The 25,160-nt window shown below is 44.7% G+C and overlaps 2 protein-coding genes across 3 annotated transcripts; one reads left to right on the forward strand and one right to left on the reverse strand.

The window, feature by feature from the left end:
* Positions 1-8,738: 8,738 nt before the first annotated feature.
* On the reverse strand, positions 8,739-11,200 carry MFAP3 (microfibril associated protein 3). The gene is made up of 2 exons (XM_026047618.1): positions 10,750-11,200; positions 8,739-9,490 (listed from the first exon to the last, which is right to left on the reverse strand). The coding sequence occupies exons 1-2, from the start codon at positions 11,027-11,029 to the stop codon at positions 8,745-8,747; spliced, it is 1,026 nt and encodes a 341-aa protein (XP_025903403.1). The 5' UTR covers positions 11,030-11,200; the 3' UTR covers positions 8,739-8,744.
* A 3,417-nt stretch (positions 11,201-14,617) lies between these two features.
* FAM114A2 (family with sequence similarity 114 member A2) lies at positions 14,618-24,253 on the forward strand. Of its 2 annotated transcripts, XM_026047612.1 has the most exons (14): positions 14,618-14,655; positions 15,415-15,626; positions 15,850-15,949; positions 16,430-16,525; positions 16,812-16,924; positions 17,938-18,072; positions 18,237-18,395; positions 19,029-19,152; positions 19,770-19,849; positions 20,657-20,779; positions 20,993-21,132; positions 21,899-21,971; positions 22,866-22,919; positions 23,668-23,769. In XM_026047612.1, the coding sequence occupies exons 2-14, from the start codon at positions 15,417-15,419 to the stop codon at positions 23,767-23,769; spliced, it is 1,509 nt and encodes a 502-aa protein (XP_025903397.1). In that variant the 5' UTR covers positions 14,618-14,655; positions 15,415-15,416. The 2 variants fall into 2 exon arrangements, with proteins under 2 accessions (XP_025903397.1, XP_025903396.1); XM_026047611.1 differs by lacking the exon at positions 14,618-14,655 and having other exon boundaries at positions 15,330-15,626; positions 23,668-24,253.
* The last annotated feature ends 907 nt before the right edge of the window (positions 24,254-25,160 follow it).

Below are 25,160 nucleotides of genomic sequence, written 5' to 3' on the forward strand. Positions count from 1 at the left end.
AAGTGCTCCTGTGGATCGTGTATCCGCCAGCGCTGCCGTGCGAGCTCAGCCCCTCCTTGTGCCTCTCCTTGGCCTGGCCTTCACTTTTCCTGGTCTCACCAGATGGGATCACGGTTTGAGCTGTGGAGAGGCATCAGTTCGAGAGCCCTTTCCCAGAGGCTGCTGGGGGAATCTGGCTTTTCCAGGGCTCCTGTTTGGCCTGRTCTGAGGAAAACCAGGGAGGTTTCTTCTCAGAGGCCAAGGGGAAGAGCTGTGCTCTGAAGAAGGTGAAAAAAAAACTTGAATAAATTGGATTTTAAAGACAAGTCTGGAGTTCCACAGTAGTTGCAATGCAAACATGAATCTGCTCTTTGCAGCCAACCAGCAAGGCTGCAAAAGCAGCAGGAGCGTCTCATGTTTGGACAGCGTTAAAAAGGCACYGAAACTAAACAGTGCAGACTGAGCCCAGCGAAGCTGCCCCTCCGGCACGGCCGCCAGCGCCAGGGGCACCCGCCGGCGCGACAGGTCCCGGGAACGCGGCAGGGACCCACTGGGACCCCGACCTTCCCTTGCCCAGCCGGGCTCGTGCCGGYGGAGGAGACACCCCCGGCCTGGCACACTCCCCGTGTGGGATTCTGCAGGGGGAGGAGGCTGCAGCTCCTCTCTCTTTCTCCTTGGAGTGGGGTTTTCCAGCTCACAGGCACTGGGGCATGAAAGCACCTGCCTCTTATAGGTCTTTTCCCTGGATTATTTCCCCGTCCTTTCCTTACTCTCTCCCCAAAGCTCCTCCTGTCACCACCTAGGAACAAATGTGGTGCAGACCCAACCTTTATTGGACACCAGAGGCCTCATCCATGTGGTGGGAAATGCCCAGCTAGCCAAGCTGGACCAGGAGTAATTGCTCAGAAGTGTGTCCCCCAGGTAATTAATTCACTGTAATCACTAAATCCCGCGGTCAAAGCCGCATCTGTTAATCCATGAAGAAAGAGGGAGAACCCAAATCCTCCTGCTTGGCTCCCGGGGGCGCGGCGGGCTGCAGCGGGCGCCGCGCTGCTCCGAGCTCAAAGCAAGAGCCGCCTCTAGCGGCAACGGAGCCGCCGGGGCTGCCGCCAGGGACCCGCTTCCCTCCCGGCACCGGCACCGGCTGCCGGGCTCGGAGAGGCCCGACGCACAAGGGACCATCCGGGGCTGCTGCCAGTTCCAGCCAGGCTGCTGCTGCAGTGAGACACAGAAGAGCAGGGCCCCACGGCATCCCTTCCCCTCAGGATCCCTTCCCCTCGGCATCGCTTTCCCTCAGGATCCCTTCCCCTCGGCATCCTTTCCCTTTAGGATCCCTTCCCCTTGGTATCCCTTCCTGCCAACATCCCTTCCCCTCAGCATCCCTTCCCTTCAGCCTCCTTTCCCCTCGGCATTCCTTCCTGCCAGCATCCCTTCCCCTCAGCATCCCTTCCTCTTGGCATTCCTTTTCCTCAGCATCCCTTCCTGCCAGCATCCCTTCCCCTCGGCATCCTTTCTCTTCAGGATCCCTTCCCCTCCACATCCCTTCCTGCCAGCATTCCTTCCCATTGGCATCCCTCGGCATTCCTTCCTGCCAGTATYYCTTCCCCTCAGCATCCCTTCCCTTTGGCATCGCTTCTCCTCAGCATCCTTTCCTGCCAGCATGCCTTCCCCTCAGCATCCCTTCCCCTCGGCATTCCTTCCCACCACCTGCAGGCCCCTTCTCCATCCCTGTTTGGCTGCTCCCGGCTGTGCCATTGCCCTTTCCAACAGCTTTCAGCCCAAACCCCAGCTCTGCTCTGCCCGTGCTGCTGCYGCTCGGATTGAGCCCAGCCCAGGGTTTCAGCGGAGCAAAGGGCCCGTCCTCAGCAGCCTTGGGGACAAGAGCAGCAGCAAGGGCACGGACGTGCACGGGGTACCGGGCTCTGCACCCCGTGCCCAGCGCGCGGCGCTGCCTGCAGCAGGGCCCTGCTCGAAGCGCGGCGGGAACCGCTGCTCTTCACGAGCACTAATGGTATTTGCAGCTCCGCATTTAAGGATCATGATAAAGGCAGTTAAACTGTCAGGAACAAAGACAGACGAGGTGCTTGCTGGAGCCAGCAAGGGATTCCCTGCTTTCAGGTGACAGCGGTGATTTATTTTTCATTTGCACCTATGGACTCAGCAGGGAGCAGGGCTGCAGCGCTTTGCAAAAGCACCGTATGGAGGAGTACAAAGGACTCTGAATTACCTGCCCTTGAGCTTATAGACCACTCTATGCCTTTCAGACCTCACCATGAAATACCACGAGGGTTTTGTTTCTCAGAAAACACKTTCATGAGCAGAATTCACTGATTTGCCAGATGAACTAACAGCATTACTTCTGCAGCCAGATGTGTCCCAACAGCTGCCTCCATTTCCCTTCCATCTCATCCCAAGTAAAATTTATGATCCTGGCTCTGCAGTCTCTGTGACCTATCCACGCTGGGAAGCACATGGTTCTTTCAGAGAAGAGAGTGCTGCAGAAAGAGAATATCCCCATCTTACCTTTGTATGTTGTCACACAGACAGCAGGGACAGCCACCGGGGTTACTTTTCTTGGCAAAATTGCCCCTCTCCACCGTCCTGGGTGTCGCTGATCCTGCTTCCACGCAACCTGGCTTTCAAGGGTCATGTTTCCCTTATTTCATTGGGTTAAAAAAAATGAAGTGTTTTAGCAGTTAATTAGCTTTAACATTGAAAGGGCCACTGCCCAGCAGCTAAAAATCATCATGTTTGAATGGTGAATAAAGTCAGCCAACCAATAAATCTGAACTGCAAAAACAGTCCCTTTAGCTCGGAGGAGTTCTCTTTCCTCAAAATACTGATAAATGGCTTTTTCTGAGCGCCCACAAGGTCATCAAATTAATAAAGCATTTCAAGTAATGTATGGAACTGAACTGACACTCTGCTGCAAGAGATTTGTTGTTAAAACAACTCTCAAGTAATGGGGTGTGAGGCATATAGGTTTTCTAAAATAAGCCCATCTTCTAATCTAGGACAGTTGTCCAAACTCCTTCACGTCTTCTTGTCCACTGTCCTCCTACCTCCTCATTACTTAAAGAAAATTGTGGCTGAAGAACATGACCCCTCGCTTCCGCTTAGATACTGGTCTGTAGACCTATATTTCACTTGAAACTATTTAATATGAAGTATATATTTAATACGATAGCATGAAGTGGCACTGAATAAGACACAAATCCACCAAACGCAGTAGCCTCTACACTATTGTATCCACGGGGTTCCTTCCTTCGTGAATTCCTGGTCTAGACTTCATTCACCTTTGCTTTCCTTGGAGCACAGGCCTGTGGAGAGCGTCTCCAGCCCATTTACCCACCGCAGAGGAACAACCTGAGCGCGGCTGCTTCAGCGCACGTCTCTGTTGTGGACGGCTCTCCAAACGGATGCATTCCTCATTCCCCAAGCTCCCAACGACAGCTGGAATATCAGCCTGGCAGCTCCCATGCAGTGACGGCGCCAGCTTCTCTGCAGACTCATGGACAGGCAGCAGAAGGGCTGGATGCAGCGTCCAGGATGGAGGGAYGTGCGTGTGATCTGGGTGCTCATGTTCACGTCCCAGCACGTGCATTAACACTCAAGTGCGTGGTTTGCATTTGGGGCACCAGAGAGTTCTTCTCTCATTAAAAAAAAAATAAAAATACATTCTGAGCATCTTGGGATAATGCTATTCTAATCCTCTCATTCTTTCCAAAGGAAAATGATTCCATATTCTGGGCACTGTGCAAACAATTAATTAGCCTGATGAAAATGAAAGGTCTAATTACTCAGTATTATGATCATTGGCAGCCAGGCGTGACCAAGAAATAGGCACTGTCCTACCAGCGATAAAGCTCTACTTTCTGGCTTTCCAGGCTTTCTTGACTTACAAATATCCAGCCAAAAACATTTTTTAGGGGAATGATGATGTAATTCTCCCCTCCACATGCTAAGAAACCGGCAGTGTTTTAAGACATCTGAATGAGCTGTCMTATAACAAAAAAAAAGATACCCAGCTGGTGTGAAATGACCTGTCTGAACGCAAGAGAACAGAGCTGTAACGCATCCGAGTTGACGGGTGTGGGGTTTTTGCGCTGTGTCTCCTGCTGCAGACCTGACTCTCAGGCCGAGAGTGCTGCAACACTGAAGTTAATTTTAGCTGTGTTCTGCACAAAAGTTAAGTTACCATCACCATGAAAGCAGTTCCCTCTTTGGTGATCTGCTGTTATCCAAACACAGGAATGCTTCGGATTTACGTGGAGGAATTTGTTTGCTGTGGTTAGGGCCATGAAGAGTCAGACTGACAAGCACAAGGAAGCACAAGGAAGGGAAGGAGCATCGTTCCTGCAGAGCCCGGAGAGGGGATCGAAAGCAGATGCTGACTGCACCCTGACCCAGCCTGAGCAGCACGGCCCGTCCTCCTCCTTTCAGCTGTGATACTCACAGGAAACCTCCCTACAGGGGAAGACTCAGCCTGAATTCTCCTATTTTTCTTTCACAGAGACAGGCAACTGATGACCATTGCTTAAAAACAGTGCGGAGAAGCCCATACAGAAACAATTCATACCGCCCAACTGCAGGAATCACAGGGGAAATACAGCCTAGGGGTAAGCCAGTGCTGAGGAAGGTTCCGAGCAGAATTTAGGACTTGGAATTGGCAGCAAAGTGCCCAGGAAGCCAAGTGTGTCACCTGAACGAGCGGGATCTTCCCCTCTCTCCTACACTGTGTGCAGAGCATTGCACAGCACTCCAGGGGTTATTCCCTCCCTGTGTAATTAGCAAAGTGCTGGGYAGCAAGAGCAAGGGCAGGGCTTGGCCTGTGTTCCCTCCAGCCCCAGGGATGCAGGGAGAGCAGCCCCCAGGCAACAGCTCACTGGCAGAACAGCAACAAGGACTCGCTCCCTGGAAGGTCCCATACTCCAAACTTGCACTGTGCTAACCAGGTGCTGCCTTTCCAGAGATACRTGACAAATATCCTGGATTTTGAGGGGAGTAAAAGAGCAGATTAAAACACGGAATAGTATGATCATGTAAGAAAAAAAGGAAAAAAAAGASGTAAGAACAGAAAATAGAGACTGGGAGCTGAGGGCTGCTGTGCTGCATAACCTATGTCTTATTGCACAAGCGAAATGAGGAATGCATGAGCCTGACTGAAACTATTTTGGGCTTGTAACCATGTTTTTTATGCTGGTAAGAATCGTTACAGATGCTGCTGAGGACTTGGAGACATTAAAATGACAAACCCCAAGATGTCACAGYGGGAGAGCTGTCTCAGGCAGCTCAGTGTCCCAGCAGCTTTTATCACAGTGACTAAGAACATTCTGCTTATTTGAATGCAGCTGCTATTTAACCTTGGACAGACTGCTACTCATCGACCCTGGTTGACAAAAAAATACCATCCCCAAAATACACCCTAAAAAACCCAAGGAGTTTGTTTTTAATTTATTATGCAAATCTACCAACTCATTTTATGAAAGTATGAAATCCTATGTGGTTACATTAAACAGTTACAATACATCCATATAATACAAACGACAACTACAAAGTTAATTTTAGATACTCTCTTGAATAACAAGTAGACTTTGCATTATTTAAAAAAATGTTAAAAAGAAAAGATAAAACAGCCTTGTGATTGTCAAAGACTTCAGTTTAAACCAAGGAAACCTCTGTGCAACCTTCTTGTCCTACAAAATGTTAGGGAGAAACAATGACACTTGCATAATTGTTCCGTGTTAATTTTCAATTAGTTGCATCAAACAAGAGTAAGCGCACATACCTATTCAAGAGCAGTTCACAAAAATTGTTTAGAAATCAGTGTCAGGTTTCATTCTCTGGAAACTACATTTACTATATAACATCATCATCATCATCTTTGCTTTCGGATGCATAAAAATTCTGTAATACCGTTTGTAAAATACACCAGAGCTTCAAGTCTGCTCTAATTGAATTCAGTGGGAGTAGGATCGGTTCCTACATTTAATAAGTACTACTGATTTACTGAAATCTTTACAAAACAGCCTCCTTCCCTGGAATGAAATTAATTTAGCGAACAAAATAGTACATTAATTCAGTGAAATTTGTAGTTGTACTGTTCAGTAGTCGATAGAGCAACTGCATTTTTGAGGATCTTTATGCATGACCATTCTTTCCTCTCCAAAAGAAGAAAACTAGACACACACAGACAGAGTAACTGTGCTTAGACGGAGTTAGAACTCAGAGCTGTATGCACAGTCTAAAAAATTAAAGAACAGATTGGATTTCTCCAGAAACTGTCCTCCTGACACGCATCTGACAACCTCCAGTGTCATTTTGCTGCAAGTTAGCTGCCGTTTCTGATGAGACACCTGCCAATCTCTATTGCATAAYGGCTCCTCAGGAAGCCTTTGAAAGGAGCTTTGATGTTGTAGCTGCATCTTTAAATTGCATATGTCGTATGGGGGCAAAACATCAACGAAGCTGCTGCCACATCCAAGGTGACAGTTTCCCAGAAGCCAGGACAGCTGTGTAGGGGGAAAAAAAGGCATTTGCAGGTATAATCCTGACGGCCTATGGTGCAAAGAGACCACAACAGGTTCATCTGCTGCAGCCTTTATCCCTCTGAACTAGGACGCTCACAAGGACAAAATGCCCCCAAATACYAGCCTCGTGCAACAAACGTGCACAGGTGAGGCCAGCAGCATCTCAGCAGAGCTTCTAGGAGAAACAGCCATTTATCCACAAGAGTATCTTTGAACACTGAACATCCAAAAAATAAAACGCGAAGACACCCAAAGGGTAACACAGAAGCACACACGCGTTTGAGCCGGACATAAAGTGCCATCGAACTGGGGAGGTTTAAAAGGAAGTGATGGTCAAGGGCAGCATCCAGTGTGTCTACAGCAGGAGGTATCCCGTGTAGCAGGTAGCACTGCCCATGTCTTGGAAAGGGTACCAAGCTGTCAGAGCCTGGCTAGCACCAAGGCTAGCAATTCCTCTCTTAACACAACAGCTCTTACCAGACACGCTAGAATTGAGTAGACTCATTTACTGGTAGCTGCCTACAGAGCCTTTCCAAAAGGCATTTTAAAATGGCAATGGATGCCTCAGCTTCCTCTTCTCTGAAATGATAAATACAATTTGTCCAGGCCCTTCATTACACGGACGCATCGTCACTGAGGGCCCCACCCCGTTATTACCACTATGCCTCGTTTGCCATCTCTACTCATGTAATGTCAAGTCTTCTCAAGAATCTTAAGCAGCCTTCCAGAATCACTTGTTCAACTGACATTTTTGTAATAATAAGGAAAAGAAAAAAGAGTTGTGGGAAATTAAATGGTTCTCCTGTTGCCAAGTTGTTAAAATTATATGGCAATATGCTTCCAGTAGTTGTACAAAATTAATTTGTGGAGTGCTTACAAGCCTTACATCCACTAAATCTCAACAGGATATAAAATGCTATTTAAGTGATGCAACTTATAAATGCCAAGGAGAAAAAAAATCAGCACCAAAGAGTCAAAGAGGAGACCAGGTTCTTTTCTGCACTGATTCTTYGAGGCCGGATCTCTAGAGCTGGGAACCTGCATGGAGAGTCCCGGGTGAAGGACACAGGGGTGAGYGTCAGCACCTGCACCGCTCCTCTTGGATGCGCACGAGGGAGTGTTCAGAGCTGCTCTGCTCCTGGAAAACTGGCYTGCAAAGAGCACAAGGGGCTCAGGCAGGGGCTTAGGCCCTCTCTCTTCCACTGCTTTCGGAGAGTACTAGCCAGAGTTAAGTGAGTGTCATTACTCTTCCTCTCTTTTACTATTTCTTTCAGAAAAGAATCGCCTGAGATTTCTAATCTGTAGAATAATTAATGCATTTTTAAACCTTGCCACCACTTCGCCACTGTGTCGTTCCTTTCTCAGAACGATGTAAAATACAACACGATACTTTGGGTTTACAACAGTGCATGAAATCAGCAGTCAAAAGATAGGCAGGATCAGCAACACTGACTTACTCCTCCATTCCGAAAGACAGAACCAGGGTAAGGCGCTTTGGCAATCAGCACCAGGTTTAAGTAACAACCTTTGCAACAACAATTGCTTCCTACACACTACAGTATACACAGGTTTTCCGCAGCTGTGTGGAAAACCAAGACCCCCTGGTTGCTCTCTGAGCTGCTTTGAAACTACAGTTCATTTAATTCTGCAGCAGATCCTGATACTATTCTTTTTCTGAGCACAGTATATTTTGATAACAACACAGAAGTACACTACACAAAAAGGATTTGTTCAAACTCACCACRGTTCTGACAGGCTACACGCATCAAGAGGCAATTCAGAAGGAGCACACAACTCAATTCACCACAACAACGTTAACCGAAAGGAATTCAGCTTTCACTTTGYGAAGGAACAAAGTCCTCACAAAGGCAAAGATCTTATTGCAAGTTGTTTTGCTCAGTTTGGCCACTTCTAATGCAGTACGAGAAGCTACCAAGGAGCTGAGGACAAACAATTCCTGTTTTGTAAATATTTTTTAGCATACTATGCTCGTTGTTAAAAAAAAAAAGCCACTGCACAATATTCCAAATGACCTTAAGAGACTTGAAATTATCAGATGAACACTGAGAAAGAGTGATGGAAAATACAAATTTCAGTAGTAGTTCTGGCACCTGGTATTTTGGAAAATTCTTGTGCATATGGGACTGAGGCAGCTTGTTTTTTTTTTTTGCAGATCTCTTCCCTGCAGGATGCTAGAATCACCTGCACTTCTTTGAGCACAGTGCATCCCTGCACTCAGCAGGTGCCTTCCTCAGGAGGAGCAAACTGGCCGCTGTCRTGAGAGACTGTGTCAATGCTCTGCACTTCGGACTGTGGGTGAATGGACACCTGAACCGCTATCTCTTGGCCTTGCTCATTCATGGATCCATCATCTGAATCCCCAGYGGGGGAATCACTCCGCTTGATCTCCGGGTTGACGGGATACAGGGCAGCTTGGGCACCACAGGCTTGGGTTTGTTTCCCCTCCTCGCCAACTTCGTCAGGATCATCGACTCGCACCGCCTCAAAGATCTCTTCCATGAAAGCCCTGCAGTTCAGGATCAGTGGTGGAAGGGGAATACTTCTGGCAAGCTCTTCAATGTAGCGGGCAAACTCCATGGTCTTAAACTGAGTGACTTTGGCCAACTCTAGCGTTTTGGCAGACGTAATGATGGGAATACGCTTGGCTATCTCAAAAGCCTTCTGAAGCTTCTCAGCTCCCTCCGTCCTGAAGAAGTCATTAATGGCCTTCTCGGTTTTGCGGAGGTGGCTGCTCATCATGCACAGACGGGTGATGTTTAAGATGAGGGTGATGGCGAAGGCAACGAGGCATACAATCATGTAGTAGATACTCATGTCTCCCGAGGTGAAGATAACCCTCAGGGTGACTGTGTAAAACAAGGTGTCGTTACGATTAACAGCTGCACACGTGTAGCGCCCCCGGTCAGCAAAGTTGACCCTTGAGATGTTAAGGGAATTGTCAGCAATCCACCACCGGCCACCTAGAGAGTTAGAAGAAATAAACTGAGCTAAAAAAAMCCCAAATAACTAGGGAAACAGGTTGCATGGCATTTTTTCCGTCACTGCCAAGGAGAACTGGAAAGTAAGCAGTCCATTTCTAGGACAAAGCAGTACACACAATGGCAGAATTTTCCTTTTCATGCTTACAGTACAGAAATGTACAACTTAGATAACGATCCTACTGCTTTAGGTAAAGATTTCTGTGCACTTGCTACTTTGCTTATTTTGCTTTGTATCACCTACGCTTTTCTTGTGAGTCTCTTGTTTTCGACCACTAGTTGTTCCGACAGGAAATCTAACTCATAGCTACTATGTTCATCCACTGTGGGAATCTTTATAATGAAGTGTGATTTTCCATATGTTCTGATGCAGGAAGTGACCCATGAGAAGAAAAATCTATAAATGGCTCAGCTGCCTTGAAGTTTCTTGAGATACAGCTTTCTGCTGGCCATACAGTGCTGATATACAAAACTCATGTAAAAAGAAATCAATACAAGAAGCTGGTTTCATTATCTCCTATGTATTTATAACTTTGGAGAGCAATTGTTTTCACAGCCTGCACTTCTAGTTACTTTGAAYTGAATTCCAAATGGTATTTTATGTATAGAAAGTTTACTGAATATTCTTTAAGCAGTAAGAAGRGCTCCTGAGAAGATACTACCAGTTAGCTCAATGAGTTCATTAATACTGATACAGTAAAGACTACTCTATGAAACCTCTGAAAAATGTTATTTTCTGAAAATTAAAAACTAGATGGACACAGTGGCACTATGGCATTAGTACATAAACCGGGAAATAAAGGGAATCAAGCCACTTCATGCTTTTAAAAATTCTTCAGTTAGAGCAGTAACTGAAAGACAGAAAAGGACACRAGTTGTGGAGAACTGTGTTTAACATTTGTGCTTGGAAAGATAAAATAYTAATGAGAGCAATAATAAATAAAAACACGAACTAGTGTCTGATAGGACGTAGATTCAGTTGGTCTGTATTGAATAACATGATTTTTCTTTAATAAAATGATTCTCTAGGGCCTCACAGCAGTAAGGTTGGGCAAGTGATGGAGGATTCCTGCTCCACCARGTGCTGCATTTCTGTGGACAAGGGCTGGGTCCTGCTCTCTCTGATTTCCCAAACATTAAAAAAGCGGGAATAGGAAGATAAAGACAGTAAAGTCYCTGAGATTTTTAGAAACTGTAAGAAAGGGGAATGCTGAAGTACATAAAATAGCAGGAACACTTACCTTCATCTTTTTGGTCAAGCACGTGTCCTCTGGAGTTGTACCAAAGGATATACTCATATTGGCTGACGTTCACTTTACATTCAATTAAAACACTGGTGCCCTCCTTGGCTATGATATCATGGTGCGCTGGAGAGTTTCCTAAAGCTTGAAATACTGGATGAAGCGACGTATTGACGGACCCTGAAACACCTGTCCTGTCCAAAACTACATCTTCCACTGTAAATCCAATTGCAAGACCAAGGCTAGCAGTCAAAATCAACAGACAGCAGCTGAGCTTCATGGAAGGCTAGAAAAGATCTGTTTTTCATTTAAGTTGACGAAGGAGCTCATATGATATTAAATCGTCTGTGCTATTCTAGGAGAGGAGCTTCTTGATACATTCAATGAAAATTCAAAGAAAATGTCTTGGATCCAAATGCACTTTCAAGATCATCAATATTAAGCATGGAAATCCAACTGAAAAAAAAAAGAATTGAGTTTATTAATGACAGCAAGCTTATGGCATATTCAAATTTCATCTCCAATAAACAGATTTCGATTAGCATAATATAAACTGTCAGATGAGAGCTTCCAAATCAGAGCTTTGCTCGGAGCATAGTAATGAAATGAGGGTAAGAAGGCATTAGCACAAGCCTCAGTGCTCTAGACATTCATCTTCCCATCCAAAACAAATCATCTCAGGAGCAACAACCACTAATGGAAAAAGGTTCGTTAGAAAAGAACAGATGGTTCCACTACTCAAAACTCAAATACCTCTAGTTGGAAAGTGAATTTTGCATTTCTTAAGTGAGTCTAAGTGTTTTCATAACACGGGAAGAAAAGCAAGAAGGGATATAACTTCTGCTACCTGCCCTACCAATACCAAAGAAATTTTAAGTCTTGCTTTTCCAGCACTAGTCCTTCATCATAGAAAAAATAAAGCACTCATGCACCTAATTTTTTAGTATTTATATATATATATATATATATATTATTTTAAGGCAAAATCAGTGTTAGATGTCTAAGTAATATATAGTGTACTTATAGCTATTTACGTTAGGAAACTTCTATTGGCAGTTATCTACAAATACAAAGGGGAAGATCCCTTTTCTGAGCACCAGGACCTTGCTGTCTGATTTTGACATTAGAGATTTTAAGACATTAAGATAAAGCCCTTATTTGGGTGTTCTTTGCACAAGGATTTCTTTGTTCTAAACTCCAGGCTAAAACCAACTTGTAAGCAGAATGAGATGACACCCATAACAGAAATGGTGTAATCAATTTTCCTGGAAGCCTGACTCAACAAAACTTCTAATCCAATATGCATTCCCTGCAGTTATGATTCCCCAGAGCCGTGAAAAACAATTTACAAAGTATAGAAGCCACAGTCTAAAACAGTTATTTTAAAGTGTATTTTACTTCACTCAATTGACTATGTGACTTCAAATTTACCAGCTTTTCTTCTACCAATAACGAATGCTAGAGAAGCTGCATTTCATATTGCATAATACAAAAGAACAATTTTTGCTAATAAAAATGCAGGCACTTCTTCCAAAATCACTAGTTAACACTGCCTAAAGCAAAGATATATTTACTAAGAATTTACTAGATATTTACTAGAAATTACTAAGAATATGACTAACTTGCACTAATATTCTTTTTAGCAGAGGCAAATTAAGCCCATTCAGGAACGGGAAAATTTGCTGAAAACACACTAACCAGACCACAAATTTATTCAGTTAACAATAATTTGTCCAAGGACAAAGTTAGATCCCAAATCTGACATCTGAAAAAGAAAGCACATCTGATCCATTTTTGTTGCAGCTACTGCCAAAATCGGTTTAACGAAGAATGGAAGGAATCCAGTGCATCCAATGTCCAGCTTTCCTTCAAGCTTCACTAACCAACTCACCCACCAAAACCTCCAAGGAGAATTTGAAAACAGGCCTGATTTTATTGTTGTTGTTGTTGTGCACAACAATCCCTTCATCCTTTTCCCCCCTACTCTTGCTTCTTGTCTTTTCCTTTAAGATGAGCTCAGCACAGAGCAGCACCCAGCGCATCGCTATGTTCAACAGGCTGCTCTCCCTTGTCTAAATGATTAAAAGAATAATAAAGTCTCCCACATCYGTGTTCTCCCCAATACCTGCTCTCTCCAATACTTTTGGGACAGGGGTTACCCAGTCCTGCAGCCTCTAGGAAGGAGCATCCCAGCCTCACTGGGTGCCTAACTCTGAAAACACAGCATTAGTTTTGCTGCTATGCAGCAATTATTATTTTGCTTGCAGAACAAACTTTTAYTTAAAAATTATTTTATTGACCTCTTGCATTTTTGTAAGAAATTCATGATTGTTGGCAACAGCTTGGCTTTTCTTTGCAACCTTCTGTGCATCCCTTARAAACAGCCTGCGCACTACTGGTGGTTTGTAGGTCATCACTCGAAAACGCAGATATTTGGACAACTGGAGTTGCCATTTGAGCAGCTCTCAGGGCTTGTGCGACTGAGATGCTGCAATTCAACAGAAACCACTCAAAACCCAACTGTCTTGAGCTATAAGTGCAGCTACACTCCAGTTTGTATGCAGTCACGGCTTGATTTTACAGCGCTCAATGCAGTTATAACATGATAGCTCTAAAGTAAAGACAAATGATAACGTGATAGCTCTAAAGTGAAGACAAATGGTCATCCCCGTTATTGAGTCAAACACACAGAATGATTTCCAATCCTCCAAAACACCARCTTCCTAACTAATAACCTTTTAGAGTTACGAGAATAACTCCAGTACCTCTTGTGCTTTGTTTGTGTTATTTTTGTCACTCTAAATTGTTAAATTTAAATTATTAGATTTGGAAGTGTCTGTGATGCATCATCCTAAATGACATTAGRAATCCCAGTCAATTATTTAATGCGAGAAATATCGAGCGGCGTTTTCCCTCATAACAATAAGATAATTATCTCCAGTAATTGCACCTACTCTTCACTGTATCCGCACCAAGTGCATAGYGTATAAAACACTGGCAGCGACGGGTCATTGCGTTTCACTATTAAACTCTTCAAGATCTCATTTATTATAAACTGTTTGTCACATTTTGCTTGCGGAAAGCCCATTACTGTTAGGCAGACAACAATCTCTCCCTGCAGAATGCTGGAAAAAAATAACGATCAGCAAAACACACATTATTCAGGCGTCACGCTATGCAGAGCAGCTGCTGGAGCGGACGGAGCACCCAGCAGGATAAACCCCGAGCAGCGCCAGCACCGCAGATTCTTCAAGAGTATTAAATTCGAGGAAGAATTCGAGCAGAGCAGAATTTTACAGCTCGACCTGGGGCGAGCTCGATGCACTTAGGCTTTGCTAAACCCTAAGTCTTAAGGACAAATAGTGGCGGAAGGGGAGAAATCCGCCCTGCRTGCGCTGCCGTGAGCGACCCTTGGCTCTCGGCCTGACGTTTGACGCGAGGCGCTGACCGTTACCGGCCGCGGCGGGGCCGGGCCCGGCAGGCCGCGGCCTCCACCGACACCTCAGCCCGCAGGGGCGCGAGGCCTAAGGCGGGACGTGGGCCCGGCCCGACCGGGGTCCCGCCGCCCCGGCCCCCCTCCCGTCACGTCACGCGACGTGACGTCATGCGGGCGTGACGTCACACCAGCCCCCTGCTAAGGCCGCCCGCGGGGCGCCGCGCCGCTCCCGCCTTACGCCGCCTCGGTGACGCCACCAAATCCAGGATGGCGTCATCGCAGTGACGTCAGAGCGCCCCGTCCTCCGCCGCCGCCGCCGCCGCCGGTGCCGCCGCCCGCGGAACCCACGTACCGCCGTCGCCGGCCGCTGCCGCCACCCGGACGTGATTGCGCTCCTCGCGGCCCTTCCGGCGCCGCGCCGCCGCTTCCGGGGTCAGCGGGCCGGGGCCGCTCTGCGCCGCGCCTCGATGGTGCGGCCCGCCGCGGGGGGCGGGGAGGCCGGGCGGCCCCTGCGGGGGGCGGGGGAGACCCCGTGGGGCCGCGAGCCCGGGGCGGGGCTGTCGGGGGGAGCAGCGCGGCCGGCGGGGGGGGGGGGCTCCGCAGGCCGGCCGGTCCCCAAAGGTGCTCGGGGGGTCCCCGGTATCCGCCCCGCTCCCCACGAACCCCGCGGGGCCCCCGCGGAGCCGCCCCTGCCCGGTGCAGAGACCGGCCGCTCGCCGCCTCCCCACCGGCCTCCCGATCCCGTCCCTGTGGGAATGGGGCGCCCGGGAGGGCGATGTTCCCGCACCCCGGCGTTCCCGCACCCCGGCGTTCCCGCACCCCGGCGTTCCCGTTCCCGGCCGCTTGCTTTGGCCGCTGCTGCGAACGCGCGGGGAGCAAACCCTGGCTTAAACTGTCCGGAGGCCTTTGGGACCTTCGCTTTGCTTTTCGGGATTATCGCTCCGTTTTTACGCCTGTGAGGCTGTGCTGGTTAGATAAAGTGTCCCGTTTCTGTGGGACTTTGCACTTCCAAGTAGGACTCTTAAAGCTGGGTATAATTCAGTGTACAAAATCCCTTAAAATGTGGCCTGTTTATGCAGGAATGGGGAATCTGAGGYTCAAGAAGAAGAGACTTCTGTCTTATTGTGTCTTGTTTTCTCTTGTGTAAAACACAGGTAATTATGCGTCTGAACTAACGTCAAGGAGTAGCAGGGAGTGATTATTTTGTCTGCTTTCTGTGAATGTTGTAGTCATGTCTGAAAAAGCCAGCAGTGGAAATCTGAAGGAGGAAGCCTCTCATGACGGTGAAAATGGGCAGAAACCCGAGGAACTTGGTGCCACGGAGAGCAGTGAGCAGGGAGAGCAAGAGCGCGAACCTGCGCCCATGACTCGGAGAAGACCCGAACCCAAAGCCCCGGCCCAGCCCCCTGCCGCAGAGAAGGCGCCAGCCGAAGCTCTCAAGGTACATTTCTGTTCTCACTTTGAGCCCCATGGCTGAAACTTCACAGTTTTATGCACAGAAGAAGTCTGACTGGAAGCCTCGCTCTCCCAAAAATTCACATTAGTGCTTATTTAGGAAAAAAGAAGGAAAAACTCAGAGAAATGACCTGCYGCAGATGGCCTGTGTTCCCCTCCTCCCTTCTGTACATACATGGATGTGACTTTTCTGTTTTTCTTTATTGAAGGTTGCAGATTCTCCTGCTGCAGCTCAGACAGGATGGGGATACTGGGGAAGCTGGGGGAAATCCCTTCTCTCCACTGCCTCTGCTACAGTTGCTACCGTAGGTAAGGCTCATCCTGGGACTTAATCAATGTTTTAGCCATTCACTTCAGGTCTCCAGCTAGTGCTTTGGAGCCTGGCTCAAGACAACAGCATTTCCATTATGGAAGCAAACGTTGGGAAATGTCAAGAGAGCTATTTAAGTAATGGAGGAAATTAGTGCTAAATGTTAAAATGAGATGGAGACACGTACAGTGGAAATTACTGCTAASATTTTAAATTTTAAGGTGCTAATATTTCCGGATGGCATTTAGAAACTCTTACAACTGAATATAAAAGCTGAATTGAAAACCTGAATTCACCACATTGGTCAGTAAACAAGCTGGACAGTGATAAGGTTTAGTGGTGACCTACTGTGTTCTCAACAGGGGGAGGCCAGAATAGTAAATATGGATATACATTCACAATGCTCCTCTTGTTCTGCTGAGGCATATAAACAATACRGTTGTATCTTATGATTAAAGTAATATTACTGTCTTTTCTAGGTCAGGGCATTTCAAATGTCATAGAAAAAGCAGAAACATCCCTTGGGATTCCCAGTCCTAGTGAAATCTCTTCGGAGACTAGAGATGCTACAAAAGGTCAGTTTTCATTGTGTAAGAAAAATACTGGAGTGTTTCTTATATCAGCTCCCAAATAGCTCTGTCTTATTCTACTGATTGATTATTAAGGTAGATACCTCTTTCTTTGCTGACATGGTGTTTTATTACTTCTCCTGTCCCTGTAAAATCTTGTAGATGGGGAATYGCTTCCAGTTCTAGCGCTGTCCATGGCTGACGTGGATATCTGGTCATTTTCTGTGCTCTGCAGCTGAGAGAATTTTTTTGGGGGGGATTGAGGAGTTCAACTTTCTTCCTTCTGCTGCAGGGAGTGAACATCCTGGGGAGAGCAACCCAGGGGCAGGTGATGATGGAACTTCCTTTCCAATCGCTGGGGCTCTTGGAGTTTTATCAACCATCTCTACTGCTGTCCAGAGCACAGTGAGTGAGTTGTGAAAGGAGGAGAAGGGAGTTAACAGAGCTTTGGGGTTTGGGTTTTTTTTTTTTTTTGCCTCGTTTGAAGCCTTATATCAGGAAACTTTTAATACTGCCTTTTGCGGGATGCATAGTGAGAGGAATATTTGAAGGCTTCTAAGCCTTCAGGCACTCTTTATCCTGTGTCTTGCTTCTAACTGGCACCTTATGTGTAAGTTGTCTTGAATTGGTAATTCTGAACAAAATAACACAGAAGGCCATCAAAAGAGAGTGTGATGTATGCATTTTCAGGCATGTCACCTCTGTGTTCTCTTATCTGTGACCTTTTTCTTTAGTGTATTAGGCCAAATGCAGGGTCAGACTAATTCCTGGAATAATTGCACTGGCTGCCACAGAGCTGTTGAGCGATAACATCCATTCTCCTCTTCAAAAACTTGGTGAAACTAGCCCAAATTGTTTGAAAATCAGCTTGCTTCTGTGACCATGGGAAATGCACTTCAAAGGTGCCCATTACCCATTGAAACTGCACTTTTGTGATGGGCTGTCTTGTCAATTTGTCCATGAATCTGCAAGCGATACAGATGGAAAGCTTGCTTCTGTTTCTAGGGTTTGAACAAGAGTTTAGCAATAGAAGTTCCCAGGTCTAGTGTTTTCTCACTGAAGGGATAAGAACTAACTACTTGAAAGTGAGAATTGTGTGTAAATTTAGGCTGATTCATACTGCCGTGCTGAGAAACAGCTTGTTCACAAAACAAAATGTATTTCCTATCAAACTGCTGCAGCTGTCTGAGTGCTACATTAAACTGTTGGATGATTGGGTATTGTAGCTCTTTTCATGTTCTTCTGCTCTCTTTGTAGTGATTAGGGTTGAATTGGGGGGTGATGAGGTCTGATTTGGCTTCTGTGAGACTCTCTGGCCTCTGGTATTGCCAGTATAGATCCCCCGATTTAATTTCTTCAGCTGTATAATCTTCTGTGACTCGCATGCATTAACCAATGTATCCAAATCTGCTTCCTAGGGAAAAAGTGTTATTAGTGGAGGTCTCGATGCCCTGGAATTCATTGGGAAAAAGACAATGGATGTGATAGCTGAGGGAGACCCAGGTTTCAAAAAAACAAAGGGCCTAATGAGCCGGACCGCTACCCTGTCTCAGGTATGGCAGTTCCACATCAGCTCTTCAGTGATATCTATCACTTCTTTCTTTCCTTGTTGTGCTATTATTAATCAGCCATTTCTTATCGCTGTGCCGAAAGCCTTGTCCTGCCTTTTTCAGTATCTTCAGGCACTGAGCTGAGTCCTCTTGCTTTTGTTTTTCAGGTCTTGCGAGAGGCAAAGGAGAAAGAAGAGCAGCAGACAACCGCTGAGGTTGCCATGGCTACCGAGAAGAAAGCCCATTATGGGCTGCTGTTTGATGAGTTTCAGGGTCTTTCGCATCTGGAGGCCTTAGAGATGCTTTCCAGAGAGAGTGAATCAAAGGTAATGGCCGTGAGCAATTTTCTCTCTATTTTGAGTTCAGCTGAGCAGGAATAAAAGAAATATATGTACATACATGCAAAATCAAATACTAAGGAGTTGGGACTTGGTGCAAAATGATTGCTTACACAATTTTACCTTGACCCCCTAAATTATGATCCACTCTTTACCTTGGCAGCATTTTGCCTTGCCTTCAGTGCATGCAGCCATTCTTTTTAACAAGCCAGCCTTGCTTTCTCTCTCTCTTTTTTTTTTTTTTTTTTTTTTTTTTTTTTTTTTTTTTTTTTTTTTTTTTTGACAACTTATTTGCTGCCCTAAACTGGTGGAGATGAGAGTATTGGAGGTACAACAGAAACTACTCGCTTTCTCCTGGGGTGGAGAAGAAGGCAGTTCAGCAGACAATCTCAGAGATAATTCCATTTTTTTTCATAAAAGAATTTGAATAACTGCTTAAGAATCCATTTTTTTTATGTAAAGAAACTTTGCAAGCAAGTCTGCGTGCTGCTGCTTTGCTGTAGAAAAATGCCCCTTTTTCACTAGTATGAATCTTGATGTAAACCAGTCCTGCATCTTTAATCTTGTTTTCCTTCTGTGTAAGATTTATGATTCTCTCTTTGACTGTCCTGCCCTGATTAGGTAAAACTGGTTCTGAATGCTCTCTCTGGAGAAGAGTTGGACATGTTGAAAGAGGAAATGGAGCAGCTCAGAGAAGCGTTTTCGTTAGCTGAATTCTCTGAAGAAGAGGAGGAAGAGAATAGGGGTAAGAGTCCAGGCTCTAACTGAAGCTCTCAGTGCAGAACCAACCAGCTCTGAGATCACTTGCAGTGGACATGATTAAGAGGTGCCTCCATGTGCAAGAGCCATCTGAACTCGAGGATTATGTAGATTTAAATGCAAATCTTTTGCATTGCTTTTACCTAAATGGCTCATCAGGGAAGGCTCACACAGCTGCGCTTGCTGCCATTTAACATTTAGTGCATCTTTTATATTTGCACATGATGGATCTCACAGCCTTCCCCCCCACTGTTAACATCTGCCCTGTCATATATAACAGGAGAACCATTTACTTTAAATATTTAAATATATATATTTCAGACTCTCCAAGGTGAAGTGCAGGTCAGTGCATTATGAAAAACAGGGTTTGCTTGGGTTAGACTACCTGTAAAAATGGAATTACCTTAGCTAAAAAATCAGCTTTGTGGTTRTGGCACTAGTGTGTCTATCTTTTCACACCTTATAGATTGTATTAAAAGGACTGCGTTTGATGTATCTTTGCCCCTGTGAATGATTTAAGGTAGTATACGAAATAGTTGATAGACTTTTGCATTGCTAATTGTGCATTAAAGTGCTGTATGAATACTTTAAACTTTCYTTTAGGAGATGAGGAATTCATAAAGGAAGTAACAGAGCTGTTTTCAGAGTTGCATGTCTCCACAAAGCCAGACAAGCTGATCACGGTGAGTTATTTCCTTTCTTCTAAAAGATGGAGAACTTCCTTGTGGGAACTGCTTCTCAGTCCTGTTTGCTTGTTAAAGTGCTAAAAGCATGAAGACCAACTGTGTCTTGGAGACCCAAAGGGATGAGCCCTTTCCTTTAGCCTCACAAGACAAATTTCACACTCTCTAAAATATCTGGCTTTGAAATCTGACAGGACCARTGTGTCTCTGCCTTGTCAGAGGGTTGTAACGTCCAGGGACAAAGACAGTGTGGAGCAGTAAAGCTTCAGCCACTGCAGTGAAATGATCCTGCMGCCCTTGATTGAAGCCCTGGTGTTGGTTCAAGGCAGTAAATTCTTCACTAAATCACAGAACAGTCAAGGTTGGAAGGGAGCTTTAGAGATCCTCTAGTCCACCCCATCTGCTCAGGCAGAGTCACCTAGAGCAGACTGCCCAGGACCCTCTGCTCAGAAAYTGATGTGAGGAAACTTTCTCCTCTTGTCTTTTCCTCCACTACCCTTCACATCCACCAAGGGGCAGCAGCATTCTGCAGGCACGTTTTTAAACTGTTGCCACTGGTCTAGCAATGGCCTTGCAGGTAGACCCCATATGTGGTGCTACAAAAATGACTGCATTCGGGTAGCTGAGATCCGTAGCCAACCCTCCACAAAGTTCTGAAGGTCCTAGGATCATCTGTGCGGGTTCTTCTCTACAGTACAGGAGTAGTAGTCATCTSCTTCCTCCAGGTATATCGAGTACTCCATGCTTTGTGGTGAGCAGGAGGGCTTCACTCCAGGCCATTAAATACTATGGCATATCCTCATCTAGGTGAGGACATCTGCTCATGAATGGATAGCACAATTCAACGTTGATCTTTCCAAAAAAGAAGAGAGCGAAGAAAACCAAGCAGAATCCAGTGATGGTGAACATGCTGTTAAAAAGTCAATAGAGGTAAGTGAGGAATGGAAGGAGATTTAAGAGCAGATGGTTTGTGTTTGCTAAGTTATTGTGATCTCGAGAGCTTATGTTTTCCATTTCTGAATTCTGAGTAGTGTGGTGAATTCAAGAGCAGTGTGATGGTTGTATATTGTGTAATTTCTTTGTTTTAAATAGTAACAGCTGCTAGATTTTGTATAGCACGGAGGATCTTCCTAACTTTTGCAGGATATTCATGCATTTGCTATTAGAAGTCTGGCAGAACTGACAGCCTGCTCCATGGAAATGTTTCACAAAACTGCAGCTCTCTTCCTACATGGTCAGAATAAAGATGTGACAGCCACTGGGCGGGCCAAGTCCCTTTCACAGTGAGTTCATCTCTTAACTGATACATAACATCTAATAGAACTTATGAAGGACTCTTGAAATTCTCAAGCCTCTTGAATTCTGCATGTTTGTTTGAAGCCACTATATATTTTGCATCACTACTTTCTGGCAGAATTCAGCTGTCCATTTTCTTTCCAACTTAAAGACTTTCATCACAAGAAAGAAGCAAATGAGGTGAAAACTCTCTTAAATCCAAGAAGAGTATTCTTTTTGCCCTAGGCTTGTGCTTCTTAGTCAGATGTACAATACTTAAGATGTTAGAAAATTTGTATTCACGTGACTCTTAATTACCTCTTTACTAATCCTTTAGCATATTAGGTATATTTTGTTGTGAAATATTGGACTACTTAGTGGACTAATATTACTAGTAATACATGACACGAAGAGCTTTTTCCCTGTGTCAGGAGAAGTATATGAAATAGCTAATATTTTCTAATTTCAAAATTAAACTTATCTGTAATTAAGCAAGTTAGTACTGTTCCTTGAATGGATGTTTGTATTCTCTGAACAGAGTTTCATATCTTTGGCTTCAATTATTATTATGCTTTATTTTTTGCCCCCTTTCCCATCTGTACTCTATTTTGGGAACTTCAGGATCCTCATATGGTGTTGAAATGTTTTACATCAGTCCTGGCTTGATTTTAGCTTTATATGCTTGGAAGCAACATATTTGATGGAAACACCGAAAGAAAGCAATTTTCTATAGAAGGTGTTTTACTACATAGAATTTTCTCTTTTCCTCCACAGAGTGACAATTTTGCTGTGTAAAGAACTCTCAACTTTCTCCAAAGAATTTACTACATGCTTAACGACTGCAGGGGTAAGAGTTACATCATAGTTTCTAAGGATATGAGATATTAGCTTATCACAGGCTTGGATTTTCACCAAAAAGTGCTTCTTGTGCTTGCTCATTTATGCACGCAGATTTTTGCTCTATGACCTGGTCTTCTAGGCCAGTGTTCCCCAAACTGCGGTAGCTGAATGGATCCTGCTGCAGTCAGCCTGGCTCAGAAATGGGGTATGAACTGGTGCTGACCATGCTCATGAGGCAATCACAGAATGGTTGAGGTTGGAAGGGACCTCTAGAGATCATCTAGTCCAACCCCTTGCTCCAGCAGGGACACCCAGAGCATGTGGTACAGGGTGGCATCCAGCGGAGTTTGGAAGACCTCCAGAGAAGGAGATTCCACAACCTCCGTGGGCARCCTGTTTCAGGGCTCTGTCACTCTCATGGTAAAGAAGTTCTTCCTCACGTGCAGATGGAACTTCCTGTGTTTCAATTTATACCCATTGCCCCTTGTCCTGTCCCTGGCCACCACTGAGAAGAGTTTGGTCCCCTCCTCCCTGCATTCACCCTTCAGGTATTTGCACATATTGATCGGATAACAAATGAAAGTAAGATTTATGTGCCTAATGGACTTTTACAAAACACTCAGGTGTTATTGAAGATAATCACTCTATCTAAACCCCTCAGCTGTCCACAGTTCATTTGATGATGCGTTGTGTGTATTCCTACAGGTTCTGCTTTGGGCTTATGTGGGTTCCTCTGTGCTTATTTGCATGCTACAGGGCAGATCCTCTGCAGCTTGTGACTTGACTTTGCTGGCGTCAAGGGAGCAATGATGATTTTAAACTTGCTGAGGATTTAGCTTTATCTGCTTGAAGAAATGTGATCAAATTTTCAATCAGGATAATGTATGTCTGATCTCTGCAGGTCAAAGAGAAGGCAGATGTGCTTAATCCCTTAATCACCGGAGTGTTTTTGGAGGTCAGTTATGCTAAAGTTAAAACTTTAAGCTAATACTTRAAAAATAGATATGCTGGTTCTTCTACTTCGGTATCCTTTTGCATACCAAATTCTCTAACCCTGGTCTAAGGTTTAGCTTATAACCTACTCATAACCTACTGCTTTTAGTAAATGCCTAAGAACAGAATTGCACAAGACATGAGTTGTTCAGTGAAGAGTGAGCTGTATTGTGGTCATAGTTGACAGCTATAGGTCAGAAGATAGCTAATCTATTCAGCAGTCTGGATTTCCAGCATTTCAGTGGAAACTGAGATGCCTGAAGTCAAACCTTATACAAGGTCATAAATTTCTGTGTTGAAGTCCCRAAACTTCTCAGCTTTTCACTTACCCCTCACTGTTTATAAACTTCTGAGATGTGGTGGGAGGGGGTGTTCCTGGTGGCATCTTCTTCCTCCCTGCCACAGAATGTCTGTGCTTCCATTTGAAATAGTTTTCGTCAGTTATCTAAAAAAGTACCCTACATTTGGACTGCAAAAGATTGTGTAAAGCAGCTTTAAATCAGTTGCTTTTTTTGGTCTATAGTGGGATAAAGCCCCTCAAAAAATCTTAATAGAAAGTACACTGCTTTAATGAAGCCTAAAAGATGCGACAAGCAAGGCTTCTGTTTCTCATGCACGTTAATCAATGTTGTCTGAAATGAATATATGATTAKTAAAGCTGATTTAGTAACATAATTATTCATGCATATGTTTTGATTTTGTTTTCATAGGCTTCAAACAGTGCTTCATATATCCAGGATGCCTTCCAGCTTTTGCTGCCTGTACTGCAGATCTCTCTTATTGAGGCTAGAACAGARTTATTGCAGCAATAAAAAGTCCTTCTAATTAAGAACTTTTTGACTTTCCCCCCTTCATAGTTTCCATGCTGGAGACTGTTATAGTGGCTGATATTAAGGGAAAAAATGAAATCTGGTTACTGCTACTACAAGAATGGTGTTTAAATGCAGGCTAATGACGACAGCTCTGCAGCTCTTTGAGAGATGAGGTTAGTGTAGTCCAGACTGGTGACAAATGTGAGAGACTTAAAAGTGCAGACTGCTTCCCTGGTTTCATGGACTGTATTTGTCTGTTCACTGAAATCCCTCTGCTGTAAGTGTTAATGAGGGTTTTTGGAGAAGCTCTCTGGACTGTGAAGACAATGTTGGAGAAAAGAGGAGCATCTGGCTGGTTAAAGACTTAGCTAAAATGATGGTGTGATTTTTAAGTTAGACACATAATTAGGTTCCTAATAGCTCTTTGTTGGTGCTGAAATGAATATTGAATGGGAGATGCAAAAAAAAAAAAAAAAAAAAAAAAGTAAATCCTTATTATTATAAACCTTGCAATTCCTATGTTTGACTAAAACAGAGTGGATTCCTTATTCCTTATTGAAGCTTTGTTGCTAAAGAGATGTTACAGCAACTTGGAGATGTCTCCTAGTGACTCAGGCATGTGGGATGGGACTTTCAGCAAGGTCCAGTTTCTCCTCCTCTTGCAGAACGTTTGTTTCAGCACGARTTGAGAAAATGCTGGTCTGGCCTGAAGAATGCGATTGCTTTGCTTTATAGCAATAAATATGAAGTGGTTAAAAGGGGTTGATTCCTGTCTGGGCAATTTAATTTAGCCTAAGGGTTCCCTTCTTTTAATGCAATTTGACATGTCAGTGACAGACTGTGTTCACAAACTCAGGTAGCACTTTTCTTCCATTTCTGTATAAAAATACTATAATGCAGTTCTCCTCCTTGGAAGATGTATTGAAGTGAGGGGAGGGGGAAGTAATTTGACTCTGTTAGTGGGAGTCCTAATTTGTCTCAGAAGCTGTTCCACATATGGTATCTTTTTTTTTTTCTGTGAAAAATTCCCCACTTTGTTCCTTTTTGCAATTTTTATCTTTTAAGCTTCCCCACTGGGAAGGAACAGCCTCTGCTGGAATCAGAAGGGCAGAAAAGTACAGCTTAAATGGGACTGAAAGAAGTCCAGAATAGCTAGCCATGGGTGGCTGACTATCACACCTGCCTCTGTGTTTGCTCGTTGGAAACATTGATGCTCAAATCTCATCCTTAAAATGTGCTGCGTTTTAGAGGGTCTTGCAAAATTCTGCTGTACTGAAAGCTTAGTGTTCCTCTGCTCTATCTGGGCAGTAAGGAAGTGTTTTTAGTACTAAAATACCAAAAGCTTTTTCGGTAAAGCTTTTCTGATACAGAAAAATGTTTGCTGTACTTTT

This window comes from Nothoprocta perdicaria, unplaced genomic scaffold, assembly GCF_003342845.1.
Source record: "Nothoprocta perdicaria isolate Ctin4 unplaced genomic scaffold, notPer1 scaffold_5, whole genome shotgun sequence".
NCBI lineage: Eukaryota > Metazoa > Chordata > Aves > Tinamiformes > Tinamidae > Nothoprocta > Nothoprocta perdicaria.